The sequence below is a fragment of the Gymnogyps californianus genome, chromosome 4, assembly GCF_018139145.2.
Source record: "Gymnogyps californianus isolate 813 chromosome 4, ASM1813914v2, whole genome shotgun sequence".
NCBI lineage: Eukaryota > Metazoa > Chordata > Aves > Accipitriformes > Cathartidae > Gymnogyps > Gymnogyps californianus.
The window spans coordinates 62462268-62477235 of record NC_059474.1 but is presented as its reverse complement, the minus strand read 5'-3'; the positions used below and the strand labels follow the sequence as shown (position 1 = coordinate 62477235).

General features: G+C 43.8%; 1 protein-coding gene across 10 annotated transcripts in view; it reads left to right on the top strand.

Annotated features, from left to right (window-relative positions):
* The window catches only part of ADGRL3 (adhesion G protein-coupled receptor L3), a 334544-nt gene that overhangs the window by 302581 nt on the left and 16995 nt on the right, over positions 1-14968 (top strand). For all 10 annotated transcript variants that reach the window (XM_050895371.1, XM_050895377.1, XM_050895374.1 and 7 more), the window contains 3 exons: positions 2590-2758; positions 5489-5614; positions 8260-8356. In XM_050895371.1, coding sequence (XP_050751328.1) covers positions 2590-2758; positions 5489-5614; positions 8260-8356 — 392 coding nt within the window. The remainder of the gene's footprint in view (positions 1-2589; positions 2759-5488; positions 5615-8259; positions 8357-14968) is intronic.

The window sequence follows — 14968 nt, the reverse complement described above, 5'->3', positions numbered from 1 at the left end:
TTCTCCTGCAACCAAAAAGTAATGCGCAGTAGCACGAAATAGAAGCAAATCAACTTTGCAGTAGACTTTCAGTTTGTTCTTCTGGTGAAGAGTCCTTTGTGTTCATTCTTGCAGCATCATTCCCATGTTCTCTTTCATTGCTTGGTTCTTTTTTTTTCTGCGGATACGGGATGGAGCTATTCAAAGTAATCTCCATGCCCTCTTTATCTCCAGGTCTTGTTTTCTGAAGCACAACCCTGTAACGCGTGCAGTTTGCACTGTTGAAGGTCTTCTAACCCACAGATTCCTTTCCATCACTGAAGGTAGCATATTTCCACTAAATAACTGTTTTGCTCCTGCACACCTCCTGCAGCCAAAGGCTCTTTAATCTGGTTCAAGAATTGGCTGTGCTTCAGAGCAGAATAGTTTTCTGATATCCTGGGAGTCATTTTTAAAAGACTATGTAAATACAGGAAGCTTTTAATCGTGGAGGAGAAGAGAAGAGGGAGAAAAAAAAGTGTTTTCCACTTCATTTGTTGCTCTTTTTTTAGGATAAAAAAATTATTTGTATTTTTTAAATTGGCATGCAATTAAGATGATAATGTGCTCTCACTGATGGTGGAATCTCAGGGAGAAAAATAGACCAAACGGCTAAAGCTGTAAACTTTATCTAGTGGCTACCTCTCTGAAGGATTTTGAGAGTGCACTTTCAATTTGCATCGTGCTAAATATTTATTAGCGGGATTGACTGGAAATGCTTCAAAGGAGCTGTTCTGGTCTGCTAGATACATAATAGTGATTTTTAAAGAACTGCCTTAATAAGCAGTTACCTTAGGGAGCTCTTCTGGTCGTGTGGTTAAATAATACATATTTTATAAACTTCAGTAGAAGACTTAATGCTGTATTTTCATTCTAATACCTAAAGAAAAAAACAACAGAAAACATGAATACAACATTGGTGTGCTTCTGTTTGTGACAAGCCCTGCTAAACGGAAAAGGATTCAAGGCTGCAGCTGCCGTGGAGTCTCCATAGTGGAGACTGCCTGCCTGTCCTCTGCAGGACTTATTTTTCCCCTAAGCTGCTGCTGCTTCATCTTTCTCCCCCTTGCCCCATGCTCTGCTTAGCAGATGGAAGCCCAAATGTGCCCAAACCCTGGCCAAGTTTCTACAAGTCTGAAGTGGCTTAGAAACATAGGCAGGTCCTTGTCCCTGCGAGCCCTTCTGCAGCACCCCAGGCTGCTTTGGGGCAGACAAGGAAGCAGAGGTGCTGGCTGGCTGCAGGCTTGTCTGCTTTGGGGAACCAAAGGGTTAAACGGTGAGGAAGGGGTGCAAAGATTGGGTATCATTACTCCAGGGGAAGACAGAAGAAAATCAAGGCCTTGAGGGAAAGGGCAAAGGGATGCTCACAGTGCTGCTTGCTACGCACTTCCCCCTGTGCTTCCCAGCTAGAAGTTTACTCCCTCCCCTATGCAGCAGCAATTCCTTTAAAGCTGTAGGTAATTTAGCATGCGGAAACTAGGGAGATGGCTAGGAGCAGGACCTAGTTCCTATCCTGCTTGTCGCACTTCATCTAATGTCCTGGTATTGGAAGATCAATCTCTGAGAAGTTAATTTAGCAGATGATTAAATGTTATTTAGCAGGGTAACGTGGAATACTTCTCCTGCCATCCCAGCAGAGATTACAGCTTTCCTGAAAGTGCAGTGAAAGAAATAACATGCAGCAGGTGTCCCATGTCCCCAGCTCTGTCTGTCCAAGCAGAAAGTTGCTGGGAGAAAGCAAGCAGAAAATGCAGGCTACCCATATTTGCTTGAAAAACATTTGGGGCCAAGCAGTGGCTGCACCCCTACTCCTACTTCCCTCCCGGGATGGAGCAAGCAATAATCTTAGTTTTGCAGCCGATGTGAAGAAGGATTGCCCCTCCTTTTCTCTGAGCAGAAGAGTGTCAGCAGCTACTGTTTTAGCAAATGTGGTGTGTGAGCGCCTATACGTGTATATATATTTCCCCTCATTGCAGGGTGGAAGAAGTGTGAAGCAGCATCACAGAGAGCCTCCTTGTGCGAAGCCGATCTGGCAAGCGGTGAGGGCTTGCCCACCTGCTTGTAGTTGTTTATCTGGCTTACAGGCATATGGGAGACTAGCTAAAATGCAGCAATACATGTGTCTTGGTGTTAAGCGTAAAGAAGCTAATCCAGCTGTCACTCCTGCCCCAGTGAAACCAGTGAACACTAAACAAGTGACATTTAGAGTTGTTGCTTTCATTAGTTTATTTTCTTTTCCTGCCATTTGCAGAAATAGCATCTACGTGTCATTTATATACATGCTGCTTTTACATTAAAAAAAAAAAAGAAAAGAAACATTGTGGTTACAAATATGCTTTTGGTAGTGATAAATTTCTATGCTCATAACATTTCCATTTCTGTATATTTCCTCAAGCTTGAAGATTTGTAAACTGCATCCAGCTTGGAGACAAAACTCCTTACGACTCATTTTGATACGTTATTTTCTTTTTGCTAAAACCACAGGCAAAGTCTTCCTGCTTGTAGACGTGTGCCTTCTTTTGTAGAAGAAAAACCAATCCCTTTCTTTTTTTTTTTTGTTTCTCCTAACAGGTCCTGGGTTATAGGTGCAATAGCCCTACTCTGCCTATTAGGACTGACCTGGGCGTTCGGACTCATGTATATTAATGAAAGCACAGTCATCATGGCGTATCTCTTCACCATATTCAATTCTCTGCAGGGAATGTTTATATTCATTTTCCATTGTGTCCTCCAGAAAAAGGTAAGACAGACGGTTCCCAGCAGCAAAAGAGGTGGTAATAGGGTGTTTTGTTGCCTAACAACCGCAGCGTAACATCATCTGTGTGCCCTGAATTCCTCTCACGCAGATTTATCTCCATGCACCTAATAAGGGTGGTATTTAGACTGGAACCAGCAAGATGCAGGGGAATGAGGTGATAACAAAGATATGTAGCAGTGGCATTTCAGCAGCCGGGGCGCTGGCGACAAGCGTGTCGGAGGCAAGGGAAAAGGCAGCTGACGGTTTACAGGGCTTTACGGTAGCGAACTTCTAAAAGGGCTTTGCCTGCTGTCAGCCAGATTCTCCTTTCCCATATGCCAGTGTGAGATGGGAGCAACTCCACGAGCATCCGGAGGGTCCCCGCGTGGCTGAATGCTCGCAGCAAAATGGAGCTTTACATCCTCATTTGCAGTCCCTGCAGGAAATCACCCCTTTCTATAGAAGCATATATGGATTGATGGTATGTAACAGGGGCTACTTCCCCTGCTTTTTTAAGTGCTTCTTGGCGGAACTTGAAGTAAGCCCCAATTAACATTTGCAAGATAACAGTGGAGTAACTTAGGTAAACTCTGGGGGAAAAAAAATCAAAATAAAAATCTCTGTGTGTATATGTAGATCAAATTTACAGCCTCTGACAGTCAGTAATAAATATTTTTAAGAACCATTTTATTCTCCACTGAAATTCAGTAGTACAGAGCTCTGCAATTCTGTGCATGTCTGCTGATAATTTTTTATGTACGTCTTGGTTTCAAAGGGCAGTTTCTTTATCCAACGTAAACACAGGGAAGAGTTTATACATGGATACATCTGGGTCCCAGTTTCTCAGTGTAACCAGTGGCTTTTGGTGAAATGGCTTACTCGGTAAAGTCAAGGCCATATTGAGGTCTGTTCTCCATCCGAGAGGCCTGGGCTTGCTCCTGTGTTACCCACATTTTCCTATACAGGGAAGGGAGATCTGACCTGTGAAAACATAAGCAAAATTCGTTGTAGCAAGTGAGCTCTGCGAGTGATGCCTCTGGAAGGATCTGCAGAGCTGCGTAAAAATGTCATTCTTGAAACCAAATGAAGACTTTTGGGGTTCAGAGTTTTGTCCTTGTCATTTCATCTCAATTTGTGCATCTTAAAAAGCTTTATCTAGATGCAACTGCCTGCTGATGATCCCAAAACTTTCAGCAAGAAAGTTTCCAGGCAAGATGATAATAAGAATGCAGGAAGCATCACCGTCACTAATTAAACTTGCAGGTGCCTCTTTAACAAGGAGTTTGAATTTCTGCACCATTCTCACTGGTCCATCCTCTTGGCTCCAATGCACCTTGCAAACGGTCAGTCCCTAACCCGGCATCCCAGCACGGCACCGCAGCCTCCTTGGCTATCGGGGTGCTCACTCAGCATGGAAGAACCATTCTCTTTTCTGTCTCAAGCCAGTCTATGCCCTTAAACCATCACTGATGACTGTGGGATCACTCCTGATTTATGGCTGCATAGAGGGAAGGGGAAGCCAGCTGCTACCTTGCTGTGGGGTGGATGCATCTCTCTGACCCAAGAGCTGAGGGAGGAATTATTTGAGAGGAGAGAAAAAAAAAAATCCTTTCCTATCTATCATGGACTAGAAAATCAGCAAAAAGCTGCAGAGAGGCAAGCAGTGGGTGGCTAATTAAAGCAATTGAATTATTTTCTCTCAGCAAAGGATTGATTAGACACTTGAGCATATTGGGCACTCGTGGTATTGTGTTTGTCTCAAGCGCTTAAGGAAGAGCCTAATGAAAAAGCTGTAATTTGCTATTTAAACAGTTGTTTCATAGAGTTTTGAAATGCTCATAGATAGTCTGGCAAAATTTCATGGCTGACTGTGCTCCAAGGAACCTGAACTGGTGTTTTGGACATGCATGGGTTTTTTGGGGCTTTTTTTTGGCAATGGGCAATGTGACCTGCTTTTGGCTTTTCAGTACAGTCTGCTCATTTTCAGTCTTGTCCCATCTAGTTTCTGGGTATTGCTGCCCATAAAAAGTCACACCTGAAGCTCAGTCAAAGCTTAGATCCTGCCCTGGCACAAGTCAGCATAGTTCCCCTGAAGCAAAGGAGGTGGCACAGCTTTACTCCAGGCAAGGAGTTGGCTCGGTTTGACTGCGATGCCCATTTAAAACATGACTGGCTTGCACGGTGCTGTGGGAATGCAGGCTCCAGCCACCCCTGTGCACTGGGAATATAATCTCTAGGGCTGCTGGCTCTACAGTTTCCTTGAGTTTCAACTTGACTGCAAGAAATAATTAAAAAAAAAAAAAAAAAAATCAATAGCTCTTATATGTTTCCTTTGGAATTTTTCGTCTTAGTCCCCTGCCAGAAGCAGTAACTTTTAGTACCTTGATGAGCCAATATGCTAGTTTATATCAAATCTATGAGGATATTAATTTTCAGTCATAACTAGTGTATCTGTAGTTTCTCCCGTGCTCCTTTGATGTGCCTCAGAGGAAGCTACAACCAGCTGGTGTCAACAAGCAGCTTTGCTGCATAAAAGCAGTCTCTTACGCCATTGTAAATGGTAAGCTCATGTATCGAGAGCATTCAGCTGCGAGGTGGAATAGGCTTCTTCCCTGTGTACTGCAACAGCTATTGTTTCCACTGAGGAAAAATCAGGGGCCGTGTTGAAAATCGGAAGATGGTGGATTGGAGGAGGAGCTGCCTGCTAACCACTATTGCTCTTTCCTTGGCTAGGTACGTAAAGAGTATGGAAAATGCCTGCGCACACATTGCTGTAGTGGGAAAAGTACAGAGAGCTCTATCGGCTCAGGAAAAACCTCGGGGTCACGGACACCTGGAAGATATTCCACAGGCTCACAGGTAACCCATGCTTCTTGTCCACGCCCCAATGCTTTGCACCACCGCGCCAATACCCTTTGCGGCTATGCTGGGAAAGAGGCTCCTCTCGGCACCAAAGGAGCAGCCTTAGGGCTCTCCCCGGTGCACCCGCAGAGATTTCCCTCCCTCCTGGACCTGAATTCAACATGGTGGCTTCCCTTGGGATGTGATGGCAATTAGTGCCTCTCCAAGAACCTTCTAAATAATTGTGATGAGAATAAAAAGTCCAAATTTGCCTTCCAGAAGCAGGTGGGTGGTCATCACCTGAGATGTCCTGCCCGCTCTCCATGGGAATCACGAGCTGGGAACATTTTGTCAGCTATGCTACATCCCAGTATGTCCTTTAATCATGAGCTGAAGGTTGTTGTCACCGCTATTGCCGTGTACAGAAATGACGCTATAACAACCAAGTATTTTTCTTGCTAAAAAAAGACTAAAAGAGTTTTGCAATAGCCTTCACAGTGAAAGGGCTTGCTTTCTGGCATTTGATGGTTTGATCAATTCCTTGCCTCACTCAATTTGCCTTAGTTTATAGACCTCTTAGGAGAATCCATTGGGGTCAGATTATATTATTAAGTTACTGGATTTGTTACGCTTTGGTCACCTGAAAATTCAGGTTTTGTGTAGTTTGTGCACTTAGCAATTTTGAAACTAAATTGTACGTACAGATGCAGATTTATGGACGAACAGTTCATACAAAATGAAGAAGCTTACTTCTTAATCAATAGAAACTGAACACAAATTTATTCAATATTACTAATGGAAGTAATTATACATGACAGTTGCACTATTAAATTATGAAAGACGTGTAGCAAGTAACAGTTTATAACCTCCCAGTAAAACCTAATTTGCGATTTATGTCTTGGAGCAAATTATTATTTATTTTCAGCGGTTTCCAAGATGTCATCCAAGAACTCCACTCTGGCATTTACATAGGTCTAGATGTTATGTGGGGCAAATAAGAGCAATAGAATATGGAGCCTCTCTCCAGTAGGCCATCAAATCCCACAGTAATCAAAAATGTCCAAAACTCACTATATCCAGCAACATTTAAGTGGCTGATTTGAAAGCCTTTGGTTTTACATAACTTAGCTACTGCATAGGTGCCCTCCTGTCTGAGAAGACTTGACTTTAACAGGCCCTCCCTCTTGGCAGTCTCAGCACAATAAAACAAGGCCTTTTAAGGGTGAACTGAGTCTCCTGGCAGCAGTTCCCTCATGGCAGGCGAGGTTTGAGGTACCAAGGAAGATTGGTTTGCCTGCAGAAGCTTGTCATTGGAAGGATGGAAGTGCCTGAGACCTATTGTAGGCAGGAGGAACCTCACACAGGTGATGGAGAGTGGATGGAGATCAGTCTGAGTTGTTGAAAGCATCTGACTTTTGAATAGAGAAGTCCATGAGGCGGAAAACTCCTAAGATCCTTTTTCTCTCTGAAAATCAGTTAGGAAACAGAATAATTAATCCACAATGGATCATGTCAGAGAAATACAACAGATTAAATGTCCAGGTGAAAAATAATTGCTGTAAAAGTGCATGGGGCTCATGTCACATTGTGCTTCCATTTATAGAGGTCTAATGCATGATTAGGAGATGCCGTTACTACATAGGTAATGAGTAGACTAGGAGGCACTTTTCAGCTGTGACCACATGAATAAGCCCTGGAAGATCTCGCATGGCTAAGATCCCACTACAGGAAGCACTGGATTTTTAGCAATTAGGCAAAACATGGTCTGTCACAGTGGAAACCAGCCTTCCCAATCCCCCAGACCACCTAGCACCACTTTCACGCAGCCATGGGACATTTCCATCATACTCTGAGAGGTGAGGTGAGGAAGAGTTTCCCCTGGACACCTGGGTTCCTCAGTCATCTTCACACAGGGATTGTGGTTGAACCGCTCACAAGATGCGTATTGGCTGATTTTTTGATCTTTTGAAAGGTCTAGTTGGGGAGGAGCGAGACAGTGGCGTAAAAGCCACAGAGGTAGATACTCCACAGCATATTTGAGAAACAAAACAGAAGACCAACATATTTGGGACACTGTTTCCCCAGCAGCAGAAGCTGTACCACAGATGGCAAAACCATCACAGATTTTTCAGTAGGGGAACAGAAGTCATTCATTTGTGGGGGATTTTTTTTCCCCCAATATTCCCCAAGGTGGATAGTAGCTATAGAAAACTTCTGTTCATTCAGGGACACCAAGACACAGATCAAGTCTTCTGTTACACTTCACAAAAAATAAGACACAAGCTATCTGCGATAGTACGGGAAGCATGTGTGCTTCTGTGTGTAAGTTATTTTTCTGTTATTTGGTGCTATATTGGTAAATCTGTAGCTCACACGGGTCTGGGTTTCTCTAGCATATGATTTCTATTGCTTTTTTTAATTAAGAAGTAAGCAATCCAATCATGCAATTCTTCTTTGAGATAGGCATTTGTGTTACGAAGTTAGGCAGGGTCTGGCATGCACAAGGTGGGTTATAGCAAAACAGCAACCGCTTGCTTACAGCTGGCTGGAAACAAGTCTCATCCTGAGCTAGACATGCCAATAGCCATCTTTAGTGAGGCAGAAAGAAACCTATCTGCAGCTGCTAAAAATTCATTACCTGCTGTGGTTCAATCCCTCTTCAGAGCCGGATTCGTAGGATGTGGAATGACACAGTTCGAAAGCAGTCCGAGTCTTCCTTTATTACTGGAGATATAAACAGTTCAGCTTCACTCAACAGAGGTAATTATAAACTATTTTTCATATCTCTAACTCTTGTGATGGCTTTAAGGAGTCTGAAATATGTTGCCCCTTTCCCCCCTCCCCCCTCCTCCTCACCTCAAACGGCACTGAACCCTATTCTCCCACATAAGAAATGTTACAGTGATAACTGAGAGGAGGTTTTGTGGTGGTTGTTGCCTTTTTTTCCTTTACTTTCTTTATTTTTACACATGCATTTTCAAGAATTGTCATTTCTGGAAGGGAGGTAGGAAAAGCAAAAAAGATAAATGAAATGAAGTTGAAAAGAAATCTCCCCTTTCCCTCAGCAAACTGCTAGTGCCAGAAGCTGCTGAGGTGTCAGGCCTCATTGCTGACGGTGAAAATGGGCCGTTATGGCACTGTACAACCTGTGTTAAGCATCACAGGAGTCCTGATTGTCCTGGGTATGTAGCAATACTGTCATCTTTACGGAAGCAAAAATGAACAGCAGAGCATAGACGTAAGAAAAAACTGTGCTTGGAACAAAATTGTCTGCGTCGATGTTAATATACCTAGTTTGAAGAACTGACTGATGTGAACTTTATAGACATTTGCAGAGGAAAGGCTATCAGAAATGTATATGCCAAACAAAATGTGGTGCCTGGCACAGGAGGAAATCTAAACAGCTTTTTTAAAAAAAGTCTTTTTCAGGGAGTTGCAGGAAAACGACGGTAAGGGAATACCAGAAAAAGACCCTCAGAGATTGGTTTCTTTCTCCTCCAGTACAATTACTTTATGGCTTAGCCTTGAGCAACCAGATGCCAAAGTCTGTTTTGTGTATCTGCCCAGTTGATGCTGGAATTAAGAGGGGGTAGAATTGGGATTACTGGGCCCAGCTGTTCTCTCATGACAGTGAAAATCAAAAGTATTTCCAGTCCTGATGATTGGACTGCAAACCTCAACTGAGAATTGAGTTGGGACTTTGGTTCTTATTCAGTCTTTATTCACCCAGAATTCCTACTGATTTTAGGATGAGTTTTGCCTGAGGATAGGCTTGAAGGATTTTGGCTGTGCTGTTAGTAATATTGACTACTGAGTGCTGGGGAACTAGGGGTATACGATTCAGTTCTCTGAACATTATATATATTGCCCAAATCAGTGCAAAGGGGAAGGAAGTGTAGTTAAAATGGAGATGTACTTTCCACCCTCAACCCACTCTGGTGGTTTTTGTGCCAGTATATTTTCTCTTTGCACTGAAGATTCATTAATACAGACAGCTATAAGATGCTGTTACTGCATATACCTGATTTATCCACATGCGTTGCCCTCGCATCTCTCTCTGTCTTTGCATCAAAGACTGGAGAGCTACAGCCAGGCTTCTCCGGGGCTAATTTAGAGGGGGATCAATTGTCGCACAAAGGTTACGGCAAGAACTGCTGTTTCCCTCGGCCATCCATCGCTCCGTCTTGATGTCAAACCAAAACGTGTCATGCATGAAATGTTCACTCCTTTAGTTAGTGCAGAAGTTGACTTGCTCTCCGATGCAGCCGAGGCTACAAAGGTAAATGCTTTAGCAAGCAAACAGGATCTTCTGGGCTTGTCGGCAAAAGAAAGGCATCTCTCCTTTTTCAGTTTAGGCTTTTTTTTCCATTCAAAGAAGGTAGTATGACCATAAATTGGGAAAGCTGTGAAGAGGTTTCAAGTGGGCAATCTTCATCCCAGTGTGGCGAGAGCCTGTTACTAGATGTGCCTGTTATTTAAAGGTCAGTTGGGAAGTGAACTGCCAAGGGAGGCATCTTCAAAGCAGATTTCATCCAGCTATTTTCCTTGTGTAACATTGGATGAGATGAATCACCCGGAGGGCCTGAATCTCTCCACTGACTACAGAAGCAGCCTGATAACTGTCTTGGAAGGGAAGCCTTTTAGGTGGGACACTTGAGTGACTTGAGTAAGTTGTACTATTATACAGGGGCATCCTCCCTCTTTTTCACACAGGGAGGCACAATATTTGTTGTTTGTTTTTTTCTTTTCTGGTAGACAGAAGTATCTGCAAAATGGAGGTTAAAACATTTCTTTGGGAGTTAGCATCTCCAAAGCAGCAGGTGGTCAGTTCTGCTAGGAAAATACGCCTGATATCAACAGTAATCTCAAGTGCATGGGGCCCCAGATATTTCACACTTTATCCTGTTTATTCCAGCTGAAAAGAAACATTTGTGGTCTTCAGGCTTTGCATAGAGCATAAGTTGTTTCTTCAGTCTCTCCAGAGAGAGCTGCAGCCTGAACAGTGGGGCAATGTGGTTTTCACAGTTCTTGTCTTCCTCTTAATATTTTAATATATATCAAGCTTTAAAGGAGGGGTTTCATTAATGTTTTATTTACAAGTGTGCAAGAAAAGCTCAGAGGAGTCAAGTGCGAGCCTTGAATTGTATGGTTAGTAGCTTTCCATGCCCGAGGTTGATACAACAGGCTCGCATACCTGTTCAGAAATCCCTCTCCAGCCCTCCCAGCCTAGACACCTTTTGCATGAAAGTATCTGTATTATCCCAAATTAAACATTCTTTGTGCACTGGTATTTTTCCCAGAGCCTTCAGACAGCAGCTGAAGTTCTAAAACAGGGAGAAATTGATCCTTTCTCCCCAGAATCGCCCCATCCTCCAGGTCCTGGCCCGACTCCCCTTCTCCACGTCCTGGGCCAGCGCTGAGTTTTCATGTTTCTGTTGTGGGAGCAGAAAGCAGTGAGACATCCTGCAACTGGGGTACTTTCTCATTTAAGCCTTTTTTCCCCTGATCACATTCACAGTACTCGCAGTCCTCTGCCACTTGATAACATCCCAGGCAAGACTGCTCTAGCTATCCATATTCCTGTATGATGACCAGCATCTCTCTATACCATCCCATTCTCTCTTCTTCCTCCATGAAGCTCCTGGACATCAGTCTGGAATATGTTGTCTGTTGTTAGTGCATCCCTCCTTTAGACATGGAGCTATGTCTTTTTCTGATTTAGCAGATATTACACTGCTTATGGCTTTTTTCAGCTCCAGATCCTCTTTTATCTACTACCCCTCCCCCCATAGTAATTGGCCATAATGTTATTTTTCTTACTCTCATTTATCATACCAGGAATTTCAGGCATAACCCCAAACTTGCCTGATGTAATGTGTTCTGTAATGAAAACTATACTCACGCTTCACTCCTAAGACATACACGACCATTTCAGATATTTCCTGAAGATAATGTCTAGTTATGGATTGGTCCAAAATGTTTCAGGCTTTGTTTCCCCTTGCTGCTTGTTATGGTTTAGTAATGGTGTGGATTTGGGGTTGTTATACCACTGAAATCAGGAAGAAGGAAACAGAAACCAGCCATGGATTTCCTCTTCTACTGTCAAATGAAGAGCATGCCACTCTACCCCATGGTCATGTACTGTGTTACAGGATCCAGGGGAATTCCTGCTCCTTGCACTCCCACTCCACAACCTTGCCCAATTTTTCCCACCATGGGTCTAGGTGGATATTTCTGCCATCTATTTCACATCCACCTTATGCTCTACATTTCTTCTCCCAGTGCTGAAAACTTGCAGAGGTATAAAAGCTGAACCAAGATGATTACCTTATAAGTAGAAAAAAGAAGTTTGCCTTTGCCTGTAGGGTGTTTGGTGTAAGTGGTCTTGATACAGGCACTTGGATGCAATATTGAAAAACTGGACAAAAGGGATGCATGTAGGATGGACTGTTTGCTAAAACTTACTACTTTGAAGGCTGAAAAGTAGAAGGCATGAAGGGAAAACAACAGAGTTTTCCTTTGTGTTAAGTTCATGAGGAGAAGGCGGAGCAGATGACTTCTTGGTTGTAACAGCAGATTTTTTGGTACTTGGGCTAAGGACAGTTTTTAAAAAGAGCTAGAGATTAAAAGCAATTAACAGCATTACTGTTATTCCAATTCTGCTGTACTTGTGCTTTGGTAATCTAATCAGGGACCTGTGCTGTACCCACGGATGGAGCCAGCAAGGGAAATCAGGATGTCTCAGTATGGTGCTGATGGCAAGAGGAGTGGATTGCAGGGGACCATTGTAAGCATGAGCAGTGCTGGGCTCTGATGGTGCAGCATGGGCCTGAGCTTTGGGTGCATCCAAGTGGCCACCTCAGGAGCATGAGGGGACAGGTCTGTTTGCACCTTCGTAGCGTTACTGTCAAAAAGCACTTGGATAGCTCAGACAGCCTTGCAAACAAGCAGTCATAGCATGAAACAGCAATGCGACTCCAGCCTATTTTTATCCATGTCTTAGGTGAGAGGTAATACAGTAATTACTGTCTCTCTTTGGATATGAGACAACTGGGAGAGAAAAAAAATCATGAACTATATGGTACTTTGTTACCCTTCCGGTTTTCTAGTTGGAGGGGGATGATTTTTTTTTTTTTTTTTTTGCCAGAGGAAAAATGGAAGTTATCTATTAAAGAAAGGCGCGTTCCTTGTTTTGGTGAGGCTCGAGAGCAGCAGAGACAAAGAAGAGTTTGTCACTGGTATGAGGCAGTGCTTTGTTATAGGAGAATGCACTGATGGAGCTATGTATTCATTCAAGTTAGCAGATAAGGGGAACTATATCTTCATTCGTGGCAAACGCTTACTGTATCTTAATGGTTTTTCCCTCTTTGGAGAAATAAATGGGCTAGGGGTAAAGCCACCAGATTTCTTCGAAAATAGAAACTACTGCAGAAGTCTGTTGTGTTGGGTCAAGTGCTGTATTCCTGCTGTAATGCTCTGAGTCTTGGCTTACAAACTAGACAGCAAGTTTAATAGTTTATTCCAGTAACAGTCTTGCTATACAAACAGGAGTACGTGCACCTCTTGTCTTTTGGTTATATGCATATATGCTTTATGTCCCCTCACCCCCAAAGCACTGCACACCATCCCCACCACCCTCATCCACGGAGGTCTCTTGGAGGGAATTCTTGGTGGTCTACATTACTGCTCCACATGTCTGAAGGACAAGAAACATCAGGGAGCTGTAAGAGCAGAGCTGTTTCATGAGGGAGAAGACCTGGGAGCTGAGGAGCAGTCAAGCACAAGCCATGACCTCACTGATGGGGCGTGGTCCCGCAGGGGCTTAAGCCAGCAGGCAGAGCTGGGTGCTGGTAGCAGCGTCTGTCCACAGCCCTGGGCAAGGTGAGTGGATGAACCAGGTCCAGGGTCCAGCCCAGAGCACCAGGAGATGTTGACAGAGACAGGGCTGGAAACTGGGCTACAACCCAGGTCCAAGGTCCAGCCAGGAGACAAGACACAAGGCAAGGACTGGGTGCCTAGGGCTGAGCAAGGGGTGTGGGTCCCTGGTGGGTCTCATTGGGGCCACTAAGGCCTATTGGGGTCATCAGGACCCTGACAGCTGGTGCAGGATTGGAGCCCAGGACCTCTGGCAGCTCTTACTGCAGGACGGTGAGTCTTAAATAGGAATTCATCCTTGTGGCCCTAAGGGTCCGTTCATGAGAGAGCATGCTCTTGCCAGCAAACCCCATCAAACAGTCATCACAAAGCCGTAAGATCCCCAGTATTGGCACACCAGATATTATTCCTGGCTAGGAAAGCCATATTCACTCCCTGTTTGTTCCCATGCAAATGGGCTGAAATGGGAAATGGAAATGAGGGTATTGTTTGTCCCTGCCCCTTGCTTTTTCTTCCCAAATGCATAAGTGTCGTTGCATGTCTCAGCTTCTAAGTAGCGCTCCAGAATAAATACTTGATTTCCCTTTGCTTTATTATTTCTCCCCTGCGTTTTTATATCAACCACAAAGACTTAATCTGAAATGTACACAGGAAAAAGGGAAATTATTGCTACTGTTTTCAGAGATAATCAGTTTAATGTCAAATTCATGTGGATTTCTTCATAATGAACAGAACAAATTGAGCTCAAATTCAAACAGTGGGAATCTGAGTCAGAGAGGAAAATTAAAATGAAGAACATTAATATCCTGATTTCTAACCCAACCGAGACTTGATTGTTTCCTAAATGAAATCTCCCATCAAATTCCTCCCACCCACCCAAAAATATAATTAAGCTGTGATTTCCAGGCTGAAATCGTATCTGCGCTGTTAACTCAGCAGGGATGACTGTGTGTGTTGCAGGGAGGGTGGGTGAAGTTTTAAATTATCTTCAGGTGGCCATATTATCCTGCATTTTTAGGAAGCAGTTATTTAGAAAACACAGTAGAAGGTGAAATTCTTCCTTTGGTAGGAGACTGTCACTCCAGAAGATGGGAGCTGTGGGTTAGCACTGGGGCACTGCAGTGAGTCAGGTTTGGGTCGCTCTCTCCAAATCTTCCCTTTCTGCTCAGAGACAGGGGCTGCTGGATGTGTCTCAGTGTTGTGAGATGAAGATGCTTCGGTTTAGCTGTCTGCAGGGGTGGTGGGTGTCATGGTCTGGGTGTAATTTGGCAATACAGCAGTGAAAACAGGGTAGAGTTTGGTGTGATTAAAAGGAGAGACAAGGAGAGGAGGAGGAAAAAAGAAAGAAAAGGAAAGAGCAAAACGGAAAAAGGAAAATCAAGTTAAGATTCCCCCAGGGATCTCAAACCCCATCCCCGGTACACTTCAAAGAGCAATTGCTGCTCATTGTAGCCCATTTGCAATGCTGACCCTTTGCTGCTGGTGCCTAGATAAAGC